This window comes from Sitodiplosis mosellana, unplaced genomic scaffold, assembly GCF_009176505.1.
Source record: "Sitodiplosis mosellana isolate CC-2019 unplaced genomic scaffold, AAFC_SMos_1.0 Smas_scaffold_6162, whole genome shotgun sequence".
In the NCBI taxonomy this organism is placed as follows: domain Eukaryota; kingdom Metazoa; phylum Arthropoda; class Insecta; order Diptera; family Cecidomyiidae; genus Sitodiplosis; species Sitodiplosis mosellana.
Genome location: NW_022601403.1, coordinates 1,762,974 through 1,782,184, shown reverse-complemented (window position 1 = coordinate 1,782,184; position 19,211 = coordinate 1,762,974). Strand labels below are relative to the sequence as shown.

At 39.2% G+C, this 19,211-nt stretch overlaps 1 protein-coding gene across 5 annotated transcripts in view; it reads left to right on the top strand.

Annotated features, from left to right (window-relative positions):
• LOC129574279 (Krueppel-like factor luna) overlaps window positions 1–19,211 on the top strand; it is a 462,889-nt gene that overhangs the window by 405,217 nt on the left and 38,461 nt on the right. For all 5 annotated transcript variants that reach the window (XM_055456065.1, XM_055456062.1, XM_055456061.1 and 2 more), the window contains exons 3-4: window positions 8,541–9,279; window positions 9,542–9,700. In XM_055456065.1, the coding sequence (XP_055312040.1) occupies window positions 8,541–9,279; window positions 9,542–9,700 (898 nt within the window). The remainder of the gene's footprint in view (window positions 1–8,540; window positions 9,280–9,541; window positions 9,701–19,211) is intronic.

Genomic DNA, 19,211 nt, shown 5'->3' with positions numbered 1-19,211 from the left:
CGAGAGAGTTGTTGTTGTTGTTGGATGACAAAATGGAATGGGTTGCATTAATTATTGCGAGCATTACATGGCTATAATTGAATGCGACTTGATTAGGCATCTCTCGTTCGTTCGTTTGCTTCAGCGCGTGTCACAATGACACGATGAATGTTTTGTTTTATGCTTAAACCAAAATGGATGATAACAATAATGACGATACAGATTTATTATTGTTATTATTTCCGGTTAAGTGAAATTCAATTAAGCATATAGACTGAAGTCGTATACACCACACACACACACACACATGGGCCCAATCTAATAATAAAATCTTTTGATCGGATTAACGCAAATAAAAATTACGCTCGACTTTTTGCGTCGGCTTTAGCCAGAAATGCTGTACGAAGTGGATAGTACGTAAATAGGATTTAAATGTGGACTAAATGAGAGAGACGGAAAAGGAGAGAAAGAGAGAGAGAGAGAGATGGAAAGAGCAAGAGAGACAGATGAAATGGACGACGACGACGACGACGACGACGACGGTGGCGGCATGGGCCTTTGTCAATGATTTTGTCTCCGGGTCAGGTGGAGCACTATTTTTTTTTCCTCTCCGTTCAAATCGATGAAGAACATATGAAAATGCTCATGATCCGATGGAATTCTGTTCGTTTAGCTGTTTGTCGTCTATTTGCCAATAAGCGGTCGGTTGGTCGGGGGCATCTTGAATTAATACGGAACGATTTTGTCTGTGCTGAATGGCCGATTAAATCGATCGAAAATGAGAGGCCGGCAAATCAAAGAAAAACACACACACAAACGGACACGAGTATGCGGAACGAATGGGCAATTGGTCCGGCGAGAATGAGGCCCATTTCTTGGAACTTTCTCAACACATCCATTTCAAAGTCGTAACGAATTTGGTTGTTGGGGCCCCCGAAAAAAAAAGATTCCGTAATAATGGCCAGATTTTATGCATTCATTTGTCAAACGGGCTTCATGCCATTCGTGAATGATAGCTACTGTCACTTGTTTGTGTTGTTATTGCATCATGCTGAAATAGTCAGTGACATTAACAAACATATATATGAACACCGAAAGACACATATTCCACCCTTTCTCGTGCAATCCCCGAATAAACACACACACAGGGAGAGAGAGAGAGAGAGAGACAAAATGCACGAAACATGTTACTTCGTAAAATATAATTGTCGACGTCCGATTTTCGAACGAGTCGAGTTCATTTTAAAAGCAGATACCAAAAACATAATCTAATAATAACACATATATCCGCTTTCGACAAAATACACACCGAGCCGATTTTCCGATTGATAGGCGGATGAGTGGATTTTGGGTGAAGGTAATCTGTAACAGAGAGAGCGAGAGAGGTAATCTCGTTCACTATCTGCATATTATATGGGCATTGTTTCATTCGACCCGGCTTTTTATCAATGTCATACATCTTACAGTTTTTACTCAATTGTATGTCTCAATTGTAGAATATCCTCTCTCGTTCGTTCACTCCAATTCTGCCATCATCGCTCTTTCATTCAGTCATTTCATTGCTTTTTCGCTCTCTTTCACTCTACATGACCCTCCTTCACCCTTTCTCTCCCACTTTCCATCGCCGTTACTCTTCCATGCTCTCATCATCGCCAATCATAAGCCTTTTACTACAATTATCATTATCTCTCTCTTAATCGGGCAACTATACAAAATGCCATTATACACACATGAGGCAACAATGTCATTTTCGGATGCTTTTGCATTGCGAGAAAGTGTGTTCGAATGAGTGTGTGTGTGTGTGTGTCTAAATTCGCATTCAAACCAGAGAGCGTGTCAACTTTTCTGGAGATGGTTGAGGGGACGAGCGACGGACAGTACGGCTTCATTTTCGCTGACTGCACTGAATTGAATTAGTGTAATCGGTTACACATGCAGTACTTAAGAAAGCATGATATGTGTGGAATAAAATTGACAAGTAATTGACACATATGCGTTGTGAAAACGAACACACCGAACATTGGCCGCACCGCATCAACAACATCAGCCTGAAATTAAATTATTTTCAATTAGACGCAAGTTTGATTAAGTGAATTTCTGTGTTGAATTGAATGTTTGCGGTTTTTTCACTCACTCTCCCTCCATTGTGCCGATGCAAAACCTCCAAGAATAGCCTTTTCGTCGAGCGTAAACGTCTCAATGCACAGCACAGATGAATCGATGCCAATGCACTTGATAAACCAAATGGCATAAAATCCATGCCATTATTCATCAGGTTTATTGTTAATTATTCAATTCATTCCATTTGTATTGAAATTGATTGTCAATCTTCTGTCATGTTTTCTGCTTTTTTAACTCTCTCTCTCTCTCTATCTCATTCCTTTTTCTGTGTTATGTTTTCGACAACCATACGCGAACAATCAATTTTGGCTAATAAATGTTTCATGTTCAAATGTCATTTGAAACATAACCAAAGTGATTTCTTTTTTATTTCTCTGATTGCTTTCGCTTTTGATTTTCTCTGCAGAGATAAATTCAAAACTAAGCGGCAATTTGTTTAGCTTTTCGAATTTCAATTATGTCATTTGACATTTTCCGCGCTAGGTCGATTGATGATGAAGGCATTGAATCAAGAGAAATTTTTTTCTAAAAAAATCTTTTCGATAGACATTCTAGAGAAACTATTCTCGAGGGGCCATAGTTGAAATTATATTCAATTAGGAATTCGCTAAAAACAGCGAAATCTCAAATCAAATCAGGATGGAGCAGAAATGAAACAAAAACTTTATTTTTGCAGCCTCAAGCGTTGTCCCATAATCGAATCCCAAACAAGAAATAACATGACACGAATGATGGATAAACAGAGTTTTGATTTGATTTGGTTAAAAATATTTCATTTGTTATTCAAGAGCGGTTGTTGATTGCATTGTGTTTTTGTGATTTACCGTAGAATATTTTTCGATTCCGATCTAAAGACAATATTTTATACTGAAATGTGTCACCGAACGATTTGAATGCACTTGCCATTGAATGTTTGTGTGCAACAAAGCTGCAGTGCACAGTGCACACCGTCGTCGTCATCGTCGCTGGTGTTTCTGCTCATAAAACATTCACTCACGTGAGACTCATGTCGTGGATGATCCACATATTTGCTATCGTTCACAGGGGTTGTTGTTCGCTTCAAAAATCATGTGATTAAATATTAAATGTGATTTGAAATTGATAAATCTCTGGAACACACCTCGTTCCGACAAAAACACAGCAATTCGACTGAAAAATTGTTCTCCCACCCTCCAAAAGTTTGGAAGACACTTTCGTTTCGTCGAAAATTCGGTTGCAAACAATAATTAGTGAGTATGATGTGAGAGGTGGATAGAAAGAGCCAGAAATTGGGACAGATACAGAGGCAGGGACATAGACAGAGGTCAACTAAGGGTAAGAGTGGCAAAGACAGAGGTAATCGTGAGAACAACAGATAGAGTGGTACGAGAAGTCCATTATTTGTGTATGATGTGAGTATCAATTAAAAATGTGAAATTTAAAGGGAAAGTTTCGCAGCACTCCCACTAGCCGCAGCAGCGGTGACGATGTTTTCTCTTTCTATCTGCATTGTGACCGCAGGCAAAATGCATGCAAATAATTTCAATTAGGACGAACTTTGGAACTAAACACAGAATTTTCTCTCGACTTCTGCAGAAAATGTACCCAGTACACACAACCCATGAAAGTTGTTGTGTAGTTATTCTGCTGTAAACAAGAACAAAAGAATTGCATGAACTTTTACGGGATCCAAGGAATGTTACACATATATCTGATGTGGCACTGTGAGAGATGAGAAAAAAAAGCAAAGTGCTAGGATCCCTGCAACGAGCAAAGATAGGGGACAAATGGATGTAGCTTAAAAATATAGGAATGACATTCTTTTGATTCAAACCGGGTGACACACGTATACATTGTGTACCTGTATGCAATTCATGTATTGACATTCAAATGTAGAAAGCAACGAGAAAAATGAAATGAAAATAATGGGAATTTATTTTCGAAAGAAAAACACAAATGAATGAGACAGAGACAACAAAATCGAGAAACACCGGGAATGAGAGTAGAGATATGTGTATTCCGGCATCTCATATCCATGTCACATACACACATTCACTCACTCACTCACGCTGCACACACAATCGCATGCTGTTTTGTGTACACATAAATCATATCGCATGGCGTACGTACGTGTGTTTACATTTTTCCGAAATGAATACATGATGACAATGACATCGGAGATCCAATCACAACTTTCATAATCTAATTTGTAATTTAAATGGGCGAAAAGCTTTTGCCATCCACACACACACACACACACATATTCACACAAAAACTTTTTCCTCCTCGAAGCACGATGACGATGACAACGGGCAAAGTTTTCGATGTAATGCTGCTGCTGCTGCTGTTTCATGTTGTATATGCACGGTAAATTTTTCGTGCCATTGCGGCCAACTCACAACATACACACTTACAATACGCACAGTGACATCTTTGCGACGCAACCATGAATATATTTTGCGATATATGACAAAGTGAATTTGGTATTTTAAGGATGGATCCATATCATTCGACTCATTTTTTTTATTCGCTCTCGCTGTTTCACAAGCGAATGTGCGCGCTTCATCTTATTCCATACTCTACATGTTTCTCAGCGTATCTCATCGTCAACATGTATATGTTTGCACATAACATTATCTTCATCATATCAGTGGCAGTTTGTGATGTTCGCAGTTTTGGTTGACTTTCAACATTTTACCATCTAACAAAAAGATTGGACGCAGCTATATCAAATGTATATACCAATTTGATGGGAAAGAGAGAGAGAGTGAGGAAGAGGAGCAGCAGAGATAGAGTAAGAGAAAGCGAGAAAAAGATAAAGCGATAGGGTGTGAGATATGGAGAAAGGGACAAAATACGTTGTGATTCTTGTTCAGCTCTTGCGACGCTCTTCTTCTAGCTTCATCTCGTAGTCACTTACTTCTCATTTTGGACCAAAAGGAACATTACAAATAATCACGGCGAAAAGAAACTGATTTACAAGATCAAATAAAATTAGAGAGCACCAGCGAACCGATCCGTTGCTAGAGGAAAATGAACGATAGTAACGGAGATAAAAATGAGTTTGAGAGAAAGAGAGCAAGAGAGAGAGAGAGAGAGAGAAAGGGTGAAGGCAAGCGTACGAGTGTATTTGGCGTAAGTTCGATGTTTACACGTTTGGATGTTTGCCGCCGTTGCAATGCCTGCCAAAATGCGGATAATTTTATGCAGAAAATATGTAAACTGTGTGATTTTAAACGCTACCCTTTATGTACTTATGCTTTTCAGCATGTTCAATGCATCACAGTCTCGCTTATTTCGCTTTTTTTCTCTTTCTTCTTGAACTGTGTGCCTGATCTGTAACGAGAATTGTCGCTCTTGTCTCGTTTCTCTTCTCTCTGTCTCATTGCAAATGATTTTATTTCATTTTGTCGTCGCATCATCATTGCAATAACTTGAATCACTGTTTGTCAGTTAGGGTGTGCCAATTGCGCGGTGGATTTTCTTTGCGCTCAGTCTTGACGACTTGATTTTTCTGGGCGCGATGCTGCTTTTTAGAAAGCTAGAAATGAATTCTGTGGCAACATTTGCGTGCAGTTCGCACGATATGCACTCTAAGCTCGGGCACAGAGAAAAATAGAGTTGTGTGTGTCTTTATGCACTGGCAAATGGAGGAGAGAGAGAGAGCGAAAGAGAATCAGTGAAAAAACAGAATGAGAAATAGACAGAGCGAAAGAGTGCGCTTATATTGGCGTTACGTAAGGCCTTTGTGCCAAGCAATGCCGGAAATTTTTGGTTGTGTGTGCTCTAAATGAATTATAATGTTTAATTTCAACATTACCCGAAAATAAACAGTTTTGGCATTACATGCGCGCACTCGAAGAAGTTTTAGGATTTGGTTGTAATCATTATTCAAAATTCGTAAGAGGCGCTTCCATCTCTATAGCTTTCCCTCTCTTTCTATCATGTTGCAAACGACGATGCGCCAACGAATCAATGTCCTCCAATTTATCCAGCCATTGTTATTTAGTGTTTAGCGTAACGACTGGATGTGATAACAAGTCGACAGAGTGACAAAATGGATGCAACCAACGATACCGATTTTCGGCTTTTCCGACACCATTTTTGCCATAGAATCATACCACACATACACACATTTTTACCGCCACAATCACTACCTCTCGACAGAGAAAGTGTGTGTGCATGTGTGCTTAACGCAATTCGAGGCTGTGATTAAAATGAAAATCGCAAGAAATGCCTGCAATTTTCTTTGAATTGTCAAACGCTACGTGCACTTCCATTCGACAAGCCACACACACACACACACACATATCATTCGGTTGCAATCTAAGTTGCGACGGCAAACGCTTTCACTCGAAAAGAGTGAATGGGAAATTAGTTTATATGTGCAAAGTGGATGCGAATGGGTGGCAACACACATCACATGAATTTACTTGGAGCGCACAAGTTGAAATTAATCAAGTTGCCAGTACAATTCATTCACTTTATGAGTGAATTGTCAATTCGTGAGTAAACGAGCATTTCATTCCGTGCATCACATTTATGGTAAAACGCCACTGCTTCATGCATACATCACAACTGCCTTTGCCGTAATTCAAAAATCGGCTCGTACTTTTTCCTTATTCGCGCTCTGCATCTCACTCTCTAACTCTCTCTGCATCCCTCCCTCCTCTTTCCTCTCTCGGTCGCCCTCTTCCTCTCTCACACTCGCCTGTTTCACGCTGTTTCCACAGTAAAATCGCAATGATGACTATTTACTGTATCGTTTTTTCCTTCTAATTTCATCTCCTCATGATTTAAGGATTTCATTTACCACTCAAGAGTCACTTTTGCAAAACAGCACGAAACACAACTGAATCGTTCCACTTTAAAACTCCAAATGCAAACACAATTACTTTTCCCCGATGCACATTGTTGGAATCGCATGTGTATGTGTTTCGGTTACTTTTGCATTAATTTTATCGGAAGCATACGCACCCGCGCGCTATTCAACCAACGATTTGGTGAAAAAAAAAATCCCATTTACCAAAGTCATTAAAATTTGGAGTAAATATTTGTCAGGCACAGAAATATGTTACTACTTTACATCACCAGATACACACACGCACATACACTGAAATTCAACAAGTTATGAATGTTTGAATGGATGACGTAGGAAATTTGCAAAATAAAACCGGTTGGGAAATCAAACAATTTTTTTACCTCGCTCTCTTTATCTCTCTTTCTCCGTCTATGTGGCTGCAACGCTCTAATAACTCGGAGCTACGAATTCGAGATTTTATTACGTTATGACTCAAATTGAAACATTTTCAGGCTGTTGATTTGTTTGCTTAAGGCACTAGTTCCAAGAATTACAATCGTGCACGATTATAATCGAGAGCGATCGGAGTTTTTGCTATAACTTTCGAACCACAGAACGGATTTTAGCAAATTTTATATTTTTTGAAAGGTGGAATCTTCCTCTTTCAAAAAATGTGTATTTTCTCAGAATTGATTCATTGGTTCAGAAGTTATAGCAAAAATGCTGAAATACGTTCAAGATCGTGGCACGATTTGCAAATCGTGACACAATCTCAAACGATTTTCAGCATTTTTGCTATATTCGTCAAAACCACTTGGTGAATTTTGAAAAAAAAAAATACATTTTTTGAAAGAGGAAGATTCCACCTTTCAAAAAATATAAAATTTGCTAAAATCCGTTCAGTGGTTCGAAAGTTATAGCAAAAACTCCGATCGCTCTCGATTATAATCGTGCACGATTATAATTCTTGGAACTAGTGCCTTTAGGCTTTGAAATGGTTGAATGAGTATTGCACAAAGTGTTTTTTTTTCTTGGAAGCAAACAAATCATCTGGTTCATGATGATGACTTCTTTCTCTCATGCTTCATAAAATTGACGATGATACGGCGGATTTTTAACGAGGCGAGAACTGAAAGTTGTACTAAATTGGTGTAAATTATTATTATTTTAAATTGATGTAACAGTCTTGCACTCTTTTCCGGCCAAACACTTATTTAAACCTCATTATATTCAGGCAGAGCTTGGCGGTGTTAAATAAAATATAATATAAAAAATATAAATATACACAAAAATGGTCGAAAGATTCGCACAAAGGTGATATGTATAGTCTTGGATGAACAGTGTTCATTGAACACGTAACACGTTTTCGACGTTTTTGAAGTCTTCAAATTTCTATGATGAAAACTGTCGGCCAAGGAATTAATGCTGACCGTTTTTAGAATAAAGTAGCAAAAGACACACAAAGAAACTCTATTCGATGGATTTAATTTTTTTTTTATTGATATTTGATCTTTTTCAAAAGGCAAAAAATGTCAAAATTTCAAATGACTTGAAAAATTAGATTTTTAATGAATTTTTAAGCCATTTATTGATTGAACGACAATTTTTGAAGTTCATTTGTTGATTGCTAATATTTTGTTTTTGTTTTCTCTTCCCACAGACATGCTACGAAATGGAGCGATATCTAAAAGATGAGCCAAAATTGCAATCGTACAAGAAATTGCCAACAGATTTGGATTCGGCATGGGATTTATTTGCGACACCCGCTCGGTGTCGACTGCTCGAAGAATTAAACTATCATGAGCACAATTTGGATTCGCTGTCGACCAGTTCAATGTCGTCAGCGTGTTCGGGTGTATCATGGGACAGTGCATTGAGCTGTGCGGTCGTTGTGAAAAAGGAGAAAATCGAAGATGATGAAGAGAATTCCGATAGCTGTGAAGAAAAATTAGAAAATAACTTTTGTAAAATTCCCATTCAAATAAAAACCGAAATAAAAACAGAGAATGCAATTGAATTGCGACTGGTGGCCCGTGCCACAACCACATCCACCGTGGCCGATCATCATCATCCAAATGAGCTGTTGCCAACGTTAACGCCACCATCATCGCCCGAATCGCAAACAACCACCACACAAACAACGATACGACCGACCACCGAAGCGGAATTGGCATTGCTCGGGCATCAGGGCCTGTTTAAAGTGGCATCGGCCACAACAAACGGTACAAATCATCATCTCCCAAGAAGTGCCATCGTAAGACTCACGACGGCTGGCGGTAAAAATTCCGTCAGCGTCACCCGTTTCATTCAAGTCAATCCAAATATTCCAGCGGCTATTGCACCGCAACCAACACAAACACAAGCACAACGAACAACGTCAATCAATACACCAGCAGCAGGTAATTTTCTTTTCTTTTCTTTTCGAACGGCTTTTATTTTACTCTGCCATTTCTCCCCTTCTTTTATTTTACTCGACGCTAATGGGTAATTTTCATTTAATTCGCATGATTTTTCAAATTTTTGTTCGATTTATTAGTGGTTTTCAACACTTTTTCTTCGAATTGTTGGCGATCAACACTGTTCCTTTGTATTTTTGACGATTTCTAACACTGTTCCGTTAAATTTCGGGTATAACCGCTTGTTTTCGTTGCATATTTTCAGTGACGACGACCACAACAGCACAAACAAAACAGAATCACCAAAGACAACATGACCACAGTCCCGATTCAAAGCGCCGGATACACAAATGTCAATTTCTCGGATGCAAAAAAGTCTACACAAAGAGCTCACATTTGAAGGCTCATCAACGAACGCACACAGGTATGTGCCCCATTGATTTCCATTTTTTTTCGATTTTTTCTCTAAATTTGATCAAATTGGTCTTATTCGATTACTCTCAAAACATTTGAGTTTATTTTTTTCAAAAGCGATCCACTTTTGATTTCAATAGTAATTGACAGTTGACCTAAAGTTTTCCTAACTTTTTTATCAAATAAAAAAAACAACCGAAAAATTGCGTTTTTAAACAAAAGCCGTAGTTGTTGACGCACGCAAATGCCAAAAAAAGAAAACGAATATATGTGTTTTGATCACAAAACTCCGCATTGGAACCAATATTTCGCATTAAAAAATCATCGACACCAAATTTTGTTCAAAAAAATCATTGAATTCGATTTTACCCATGAAAAAGTCACCGACATACATCGTTAATTGTCTCCGAAAAGTCGAAAACCTGCTCGTTTTTGCTGAAAACCGTTCGATTTTTGCGATTGCATGCATGAAACATATGGCGTCTACGCTAGAAAGAGACAAGCACCGCTATTATGTAGAGCAATAAAAATTGACTTTAAATTTGGGATGGGATAAAGCCACAAATCATGGCACAAATGTGAAATAAGTTCGCGCGAAACAGTGTTGAGATATGGGATATTGTAGCAAAGTACAGAGAAATGAGTTGAGAACGAGCCAACGCAAAAACGTAATGCACGAAGACAAAGGAACATTTCACGTGCCTCTGATCAGCAACAGAAACAGCAACAATACCACCAACAATCGCCTCGAAAATCGTCTGAAACGACCGACATGGAAAATGGCAAATAACAACAAACAATACACATACACAAAGTGAGCGCTCACGCTCGCGCTTAAAAACGAAGCATAAAATGGAAGAAAAGACAAAAATGGCAATAGTATGAAAAGGAATTTCACTGGGAAATAAATTATGCGCGAAAATCATTTAATGCAATAATGTTTCGCGAAGAATGCAACGACAAAAGCTCAATGCGACAACACAGCAAACAACGAGACAGCGAGGCGGTGTGAGGTGGTGAATAGGGGGGTGGCAAGAACAGATGCACACGAACCGCACATATAAACATTGATTCACACTTTGCGAAAAGTCGAAGAGCAGCAGCTAGTTTGTATATATATATATATTCATTGGAATCTGTGTTGCTGTGCGGCAAAAAAAGCATTACAATGCTTTACCTCCCTCTCTCTCTCTTTCTCTTTCTATCTTTTGCATGCATTTTTCAAAGTGATGCTCGATCCAATTTTTCCGCAATCCCACCAAACAACAAACAGCAAACTCAAACGAATGGTACTTTTACTTTTTTTTCAGTAAATTCTTTCCGTCCATAATCTGTGATGCCATATCCGAGGGTTTCGTTTCTCTTGGTTCGGTTTCGCAAATCCCAGCGCATCGCTATAGTTGCAATTCTTCTCTTTTGCCTCTTGTTCACTATTTTATTATTAATCTCATTACTTTGTTGCTGTCTTGCGATCAGGCGCCCGCGCGTATATTACTTAAGGGCGGGCAGGAGAGTATGCGTGCGAACACGCTATAACTTAGTGTGAACGAGTAGACGAGTGAAAGAGTGAACGCAAAATGACATTGCATTTTTAATTTTTGCCATTGCTCGATGCGACGGGAAGGAGAGGGCACACGCACGCCGCACATTTCTCGGTGTATTCCTTCCAGCCATAAATGCCATTCCGTTGTGCTGGTGCGTTTGAGCGTGAATGTCGCCAGCCATTGCACCCATTCCAATGCTGAAGCTTCCGCGGATATTGCAATCAAAACCCCGGCTGTTGGGAAAACAACACACAGCCGGCCAACGAAAGCAAGAGCAAGACAACAAGAGTAGAATCGAGCGAACGGTTGACGGAGACACAGAACGAGTGGGAGGCACACACAGAGGGAGTATGAGTGAAACAAAAGTGCAAAATAAGCGAAACGACGAGGAAAAATGTAATTAAGAAGCATAAATGCACAGATGAATCGCTTCTTTGATGTTTTTGAAACCGTTGCTGTAACGAATAAATGCATTATTTTTGCGCACAGTCAACAGCAATAACAGCTGCCAAGTTTTTAAAACTTAATCGTTTTTTTTGCCGTTCGTATCGTTCACTTGCCACCCGCTCTTTTCACTCTTTGTTTGTGTGTCTATCTTTCCCCCCACTTCCATTTGCCTCACACACTCTCTCTCTCTCTTTCTTACTCACTTTCGTCTGTTCGTTGGCATATTCAATCTTGTTCTCGCGTCGCATAACGCACAAATTGTAAATAGTATCATATTTAATAATTGAATTTAAAATTACTTTTTGCCGTTCGCCAGCCAGCCATCCAGCCCGTTCACTTTCGGCTATATTTCTGTCGGCTGTGCCCCATCGACACGGGCAACATTGCATACAGCCACATATTGTCTGCTGTGTGTTGCGAATTTAATTGAAAAATTAGCCAGCCTGCCGTATTTGCATACGTTATGTGCGTGGCTGTGTTGCTCCCTCCTCCTGTGCATTCATTTGGAAGCGTTGGATGGTGGTTTAAGGTCAATGCCAAACGCTTCGTCGACAACCATGCTGAAATCCAAAATTGTGTGCATTTCATACGCAAATTGACGAAACCAAAAATTTAAAGGTTTACACCAGAAAAAACAAATTCGCACACGCACCTCAATCAAGATCTATGAAATCACAAATAGTGCGAAGTAGAAAAAAAACAACAACAATTTCTCGCTAAGCGTGAAACGTTTGAGGGAAAAAATGCAAATTTCAACCGCATTCTCGGAATACTATTTGTGGTGTTGGGTTTGCACTGCAAATATTCCCTTCACATTTTCACCTTCACACAAATCGACAATTTTCCGAGTGAAACCCCGAAAAAAGACACACACACATACAAAACAACCGCTAATGGCATCCAAAAACAAAACGAAACTCATAAAGATAGATAAACACAGCATACGCGCACACAATTTTCTCGCAATGCGAAATCTCTTAATGCCAAACAGACAGCATAAATGCAACATTCTCAACTGGTCTGTACTGATCGCTTTACTCATAGTCTCTCGGTTTTCGTTGTTATCGTCATATCTTTTTTCGCCCTTTTCGCTGCTCATCATTGTCATCATCGTTTCACTCTCTCCCTCTTTCTCTCTGTGTATATGTCGTTTGCACTCGTTGTCTCAATCATTTCCATCAAGCGTTCGTATCAATTTAACACTTGCTGAACAGCATGCAAACCGTCTTATGAACGGATCATACGTGTTACGAAAATGTATTGCATTCTTCTCTCTCTCTCTCTCTCTCTCTCGTTCGTTCGTTCGTTCGTTCGTTCGTTCGTGGATTTGCAAACGAGAGAGAGGTTTTTTTTTGCATCAAAGTTTGTGCTCATTTTTATTTACACCTTCTTTGCCGGTTGGTTGTAATGTCTTGCTCTTTTTTGCGCCGCCAAACAAAATACATATATCTGACAATTTAAAGTAAACTTTCAACCAGCATATCTACTTGTTCGGTTTAGCAAAATGGTCTCATGCAAATAGAGCACGACTGCGACAGCCAGAGCGGGGGGAGAGTGTGAGTGCAAAGATATTGTTGCGTTATCAACATCATAATCGTTGGACTTGTTTTGATGTTGCCGCGAGTATCATCATTGTCATAGTACGCGTTGTAATCGCTTTTTACCGCTCCCTCCCGAAAAAAAAATACAACACCATCTCATTCTGTGTGCATTTGCACGGTGATTTGCCGGCGCTCTCGCGTTTTGTTGCTTTGATTTGATGCCCCGCCATTTACATATAAATGAAAATTCCTTGCCTCGCAAATGTGCAAAAACTATGTACAAAGTTTGCATGTGTGTGTGTGTGTGTGTTTCAGGTCTGAAAAAGCGAGAAAGAGACTACACCAAACGCATCGAAGATGAGCGTAAACTATATACGAGTGTATAAAAGTGAACGTCAACGAACATGAGAAATCTTAGGGTTTTCACGAGGAAAAAGGAGTTCGTTCTTCTTCTAAAACGAATTTTAAGTTCCAAGAAAGGAAAAGAAAAAGAAGAAGACATGTTTGAAAATAACCAAATACTAGAATAGATAGGGTAAAACTATCAGATCGCTTGGTTTTTCCTGGAAATTTTCGAGAATTTCAATTTTTTACGAAAATCACAGATAATTTTTCATCATTTCATTCGAAGACATTTCGATATTGAAACTCAAACTTCTCGACTGTTGGAACGGAATGCCATTTAAACATCAGCCCATTGCAAATGAAAAAAAATTGATTTTTGCAATGAAAAGGAAAACTCCTTAAAACGATATTTCCCATGGCTGTTTCAAAGACTGCTATTGTATTTTTTGTCGTATTAATTACAGCCAGTCAGTTTGTTCATGTGCAATACTTTTTTTGATGCTTTGGTGGTTGCTTTTGGTTGTTTGAAACAACCAACAACTTGTTTCGGTCATTATTTTTGGGCTCATCAAATCCGTTTGTTTGCCTGTCACCAGCAAAAACCGCACCGGCAATCATTTTTGAACTGCATGTGCCAGAAAAAATGCGGAAAATTGCTTTTTCAAATTTTTCTCGAATTTGTTCATACGAATGTTATCAAATATTTGAAATGCACATGTACTGAAATTTTCATATCCAAAAGGGAAAAAAAATCCCAGGAAAATTCATTCAATACACTGTGTAATTTATACAGAAAAATTGTTCAGTATAAAGAAAAATAATTCGGTACAAAAAAAACAAATCGTAATTTTAGCATAAAAAGCCTAGCTTTTGTACCTGCCTAGCTTTTATTTTTCCTATTTAAATACATATATGTTTGTCTTGGCCATATTTTTGTTGGTTAACCAAACCGAGTTTTTTTGAATTAATCGGAGGCTATTTTCGATAACAATACAATCATTCATTGTTGCTGATTTGATGATTCGGTACGATTGGGCAATTGGGCTTAATACTAGAACAATCGAATATCGATTGCATGCCAATTTGAACGTATACATCGCCATGAATTAATTACAAGTTGCAATTTCAAGCATTTTTTTCAATGAAATTTGGCCAGTGAAATAATAGGTAGCAAATTGGCATTAATGGCATAATTGGGCTGGATCGAAGCTGGGATCAAATGTTTATCAAGCAGGCATGAGTGTGAGAAAGAGCGAGATGTGGTACAATTTGGTGACTCAATCCAAAGTGTGCAATGAAATTGGCATAAACGAATATCAGGCGGCATCCATGATAGTAGGTAACGTCGCGGTAGTTTTAGGCCACATGATATATAACTAATGAACATCGCCAAAAACGATTTCGATCCAAAAATATATTTTCATATTTTGGTTTTGAGTGCGGAATTGGCCAATCGATTTGGCCGATTCCGGAAAATCTCTCTCCCTATCTCTCTCTCTGTGTGTGTGTGTCGGCAAATTTATGTGGATGTGGTTGGTTTCATCCATACCTTTAGTGCAAAAGCATTTATTGCTCTCCCTAACGTAAACGCCATCTATTCGGTGCGAACATGAAAACAAACAAAGTGACTCCAGCTGCCAACCGATATATGAATCGGTGGAAATGAAGGCAGTGTATAAAAAAATAAGCCGAACAAAACGAACCACAGCGTTTCCTCTATATAGAGATGTTGTTGTATTATAACTCTGTATGGATCAATTTGTTTGATTTCATGTTCAAACTGAACAGATGGCGATCGCGTTAGGCAGGGCAATAAATGCTTTTGCACTAACCGTATGGTTTCATTCGTAAACGCTGTTCGCAAAATTGACGACGACACAATTTTGGAGGATGGTGAAAGAAATTCCAAATGGATACCAAATAAATGCGTGCGGTTTTTGGCTGCTGCATCACAACTCTTCCGTTCATGCCAATTCGGACGGGAAAAAGCGCATTCCAAATGTGAGCGACAGAGTGAGAGTGAGCCGAGTTCAGTTTGTTTTCAGGATGCATTATTATATTAAATCGGATCGTAGGAGTAAAATGGATCGAGTGAGGAGCGAGAATGAGAGAGAAATCGAATGGTTGGAATCTTGTATGCAAAAGTATTGAATCTCAGTTGTGTGTGAACGAAGTGCAGCAGTGGAGACGGCAGCAAGGAGAGGGAGGTGGTAAATGCTTGTGTTTGAATTGGTCGGGATGGCACGCATTGCATACCTCACATACTTCACATTAAACACAATTTTACGCCAATATCATGCCAATCAACGCATTCATGCATGCAAACAGCATCCACACACACACACTCATTCAAATATTGCATTTGGCAAAATGTTAAGACATCGACTCACTCTCTGTCTCTCTCACATTCCCTCTCTCACAAACATAAAACCAACCATACAATCGGAGGCAACAACCGAGCAGCATCATCAGTTGTGCCGCCACACACATTTCGAGCATGTGCTAATGAATGCATACATTTCAATGGAAATGTGCCAGTGTTTCTCTACCAACCACAAAATGTGCGACTGAAATTGTTTATGAAAATATGTGCGCATTTCGTGGAAATCATGGCATGTGTGTGTGTTCTCGATTCGATGCAAATTTTGCAATTCCATGTATACGAAACACACAAGCCAATCCAATGAAAATCAGCATCAATATCTTGATATTAATTCCGGTTAAATAATAATATTCTCACATTGGCAAGAAAATCGTTGAGCATCGAACAACGACGACGAAAACGATGGCAATAGTATATTGGGTGTGTGTGTTGCTGATTCGCGTGCATTTCTTGTGCAAAATAATAACATTTCAATTTTTATGAACTGATTAACGAATTCACGTACGTTGAATCAACAACAGCGGTGGCGGTAGTATGAATCTGTTTTCCCATTTTATTGATCTCTCTCTCTCTCTCTGTGTGTGTGTGTGTGTGTGTGTGTGTGAATCACCTGTCAGGTGGTTGTTTGATTGGTTGGCTACAACAAGAGCATCGTCATCATTTCACATTCATTTTGAGAAATGAGACAAGCTTCAGTCGCGCACACATCGATTCGATTTCGGTGAGTGCATTGAACATGCTGTGTAACACACGTCGTTTGTGTATCGTTTGGTCGTTTTTCATGTTATTTTTCCCTCGATTGAGATGCCGTTTTGGTTTCTGTGTGTATGTGTGCACGTGTTGAAGAGTTGCTAGTTGTTGTTATGTCGTCAGTTATTTAATATTAAAACCAGGAAATGTGATCGCGCTCCATGGAATTGTCACTTCGTGCGCGTTTCTCTGATTTTCACTGATTCATCTCTCTCTCTCTCTCTCTCTCTCTCTCTCTCTCTCTCTCTCTCTCTCAGTTTTCCATCATTAATATGCCATACATCTGTCGCATCCACTTTCGCCACTGTTCATGTTATTGATATTGTGTATGGTGTGTGTGTGTTATCCTTTTTCTGTCTTACTTGCTTTTTTCGCATCGCATCGATCTTTTACCATATTATTCGCTTCTGCTCGTTTGTCTGCTCGCTACGCAATTTGGATATGTACATTTCAACACGTTCAACGATAAATTACACACTCCCACACCACTCCGAATTATCATCTCTCTAACTCTGTGCCATTTGATTCATAAAAATGCACGGCCATTCATATTTTGCAGCGTATCGATGGGAAGACACCCAATGAGCCAAGTCGCTCTCGTTCGTTCGTTCTTTCACAATATGCCATACCATCGGGCGGGAAAAAATGATAATAATGACTGTGAATACAGCATTTCGAAGACCGATTTTCCTTATTATCTATTTTTTATGTACATATAATGTAGAAATCGAAATAAGTGTACGCGACACGAATGCTAATGGCCATGATTCAAGCAGCAAGTTCAATGTAAGCGAGGCAAAGAGTCAGAGAGAGAGAGATAGAGCGAGAGAAACACATTCGCCGAAAAATCATCATCATCATTGTCATTTTTATTATTATTAGACAAATTCAAGCGAACGCGCGCTCACGCACACATCCGCTTCAACGACGCATCTCACTGTTTTGCCGGCATATTGTCACTTTGTGAGGCACTAAATGAACTACTGCCTCTTCATAATGCAAATCGACCGATTCAAAAAGATTGTGTCACCGTGTCTTCCCCACTTTCGCTCGCTCTCTCCCTCGTTTTTTTCAAAACAATCGTATCATGCCCATCTGTTCGCCGAACATAATCAATATTTAGCCAATGCCAGAGCATTTAGTGTCGATTCCGCTCATGTTTTTTTTTCTCTGTCGGGCCAAAAAAATCACAGAGATGACTGGCTAATGTGCATTTATGGAAAATATCCATGCAATGGGTATGAATTTTGATTTCCGGATGGGAAAGCAAAGCGAAATTTCTTCTGTTGTCGTCGTCGTTTTGCTTGAAAATGAAAAGAGAACAACAACAACAAAAATCATATCGAAAGGGAAAAAAACGAGCAGCAACGGGCATCAACATTTTATCGGTTGTACGTGCGAATTTGGTTATTGTCCAGAAACGACCAAGGCAATCATCGAATAATGGAAAAAAATGAAATGGAGCCACTTTTCAGGTTCATCACCTTCGATGCAAAATCCGAAAACGGCTTTTCTTCTCTCTTCCTAGAGCGAAGTTGTGTTGTGAACGAGAGACAAAGAAAGAGAATGGGCATATTTTCTGGGCATATTGTTGTTGTTTCGATTGATCCGGTCATATTTTGGCATGAAGAACGCGTGCAAATTATGATGAACACGGAATAACCTGCCATAATAACAGGCAACGGCAACGGGGCAAAGCTCGAGGAAAACCGAACGCCAGTTCGTGCTCATGCAAAATGTGTCAAGTAGTTTGGATTCGATTTCCCAATCGAATAAACGAACATGATTTGATGGGGTACCAAATAAACTTTCATCTATGCATTTCATCCTTCTCATCGAACACCGTTAGTTTTTTCTTCGTTTCATTTTTTTTGTTTTCTGCCTCATACACACATTCAATGTCTCGTCTTTCCGATCCGGAACGGGTATTTGATATGCCGTTGGAATTTTTATTGCAATACTTTCGACGCATCAAAACAAAAGTCAAACATCATTTTCGTTTATTGCATATATCTCCTGCTGTGTGTATGTGGGTGGGTGTGTATACATGGTGGATGCTGGAACATTTGTGAATCAAGAAATCAAAAACACGTCACAATCATCTATCTTTGATCGATCTAGTGTGTATAGTAGTCATATGCCGAAATAAATTCAGATAAAGTTTTTTAACACTCGCTGTTTTGCTCTTTCACTCTCTCTTTCTCTCTCTGTCTCTATCTTTGTCGCTTTCTTTCGCTTTCCCTCACACTTTTTCGCTTGAAAACGAATTTCGACTTGTCGCGACTTGGTAATCATCCCCATGGGGGCCACGGTGACGGATTCGAGTAAAATCTGAATCATCAATATTTCGAAGAGAGACCTTCCGTCTTGCACCCCACCTCCAAAATGTCTCACCCGCTAAATGAGATGAGCTCTAAAACGTAGACTACAACGATGACGATGACGACAAAACCGACAAAAAAAAATTGTTGCGTGCTTTTTTACGATGCGCCTTAAAATAATGAACGAAAT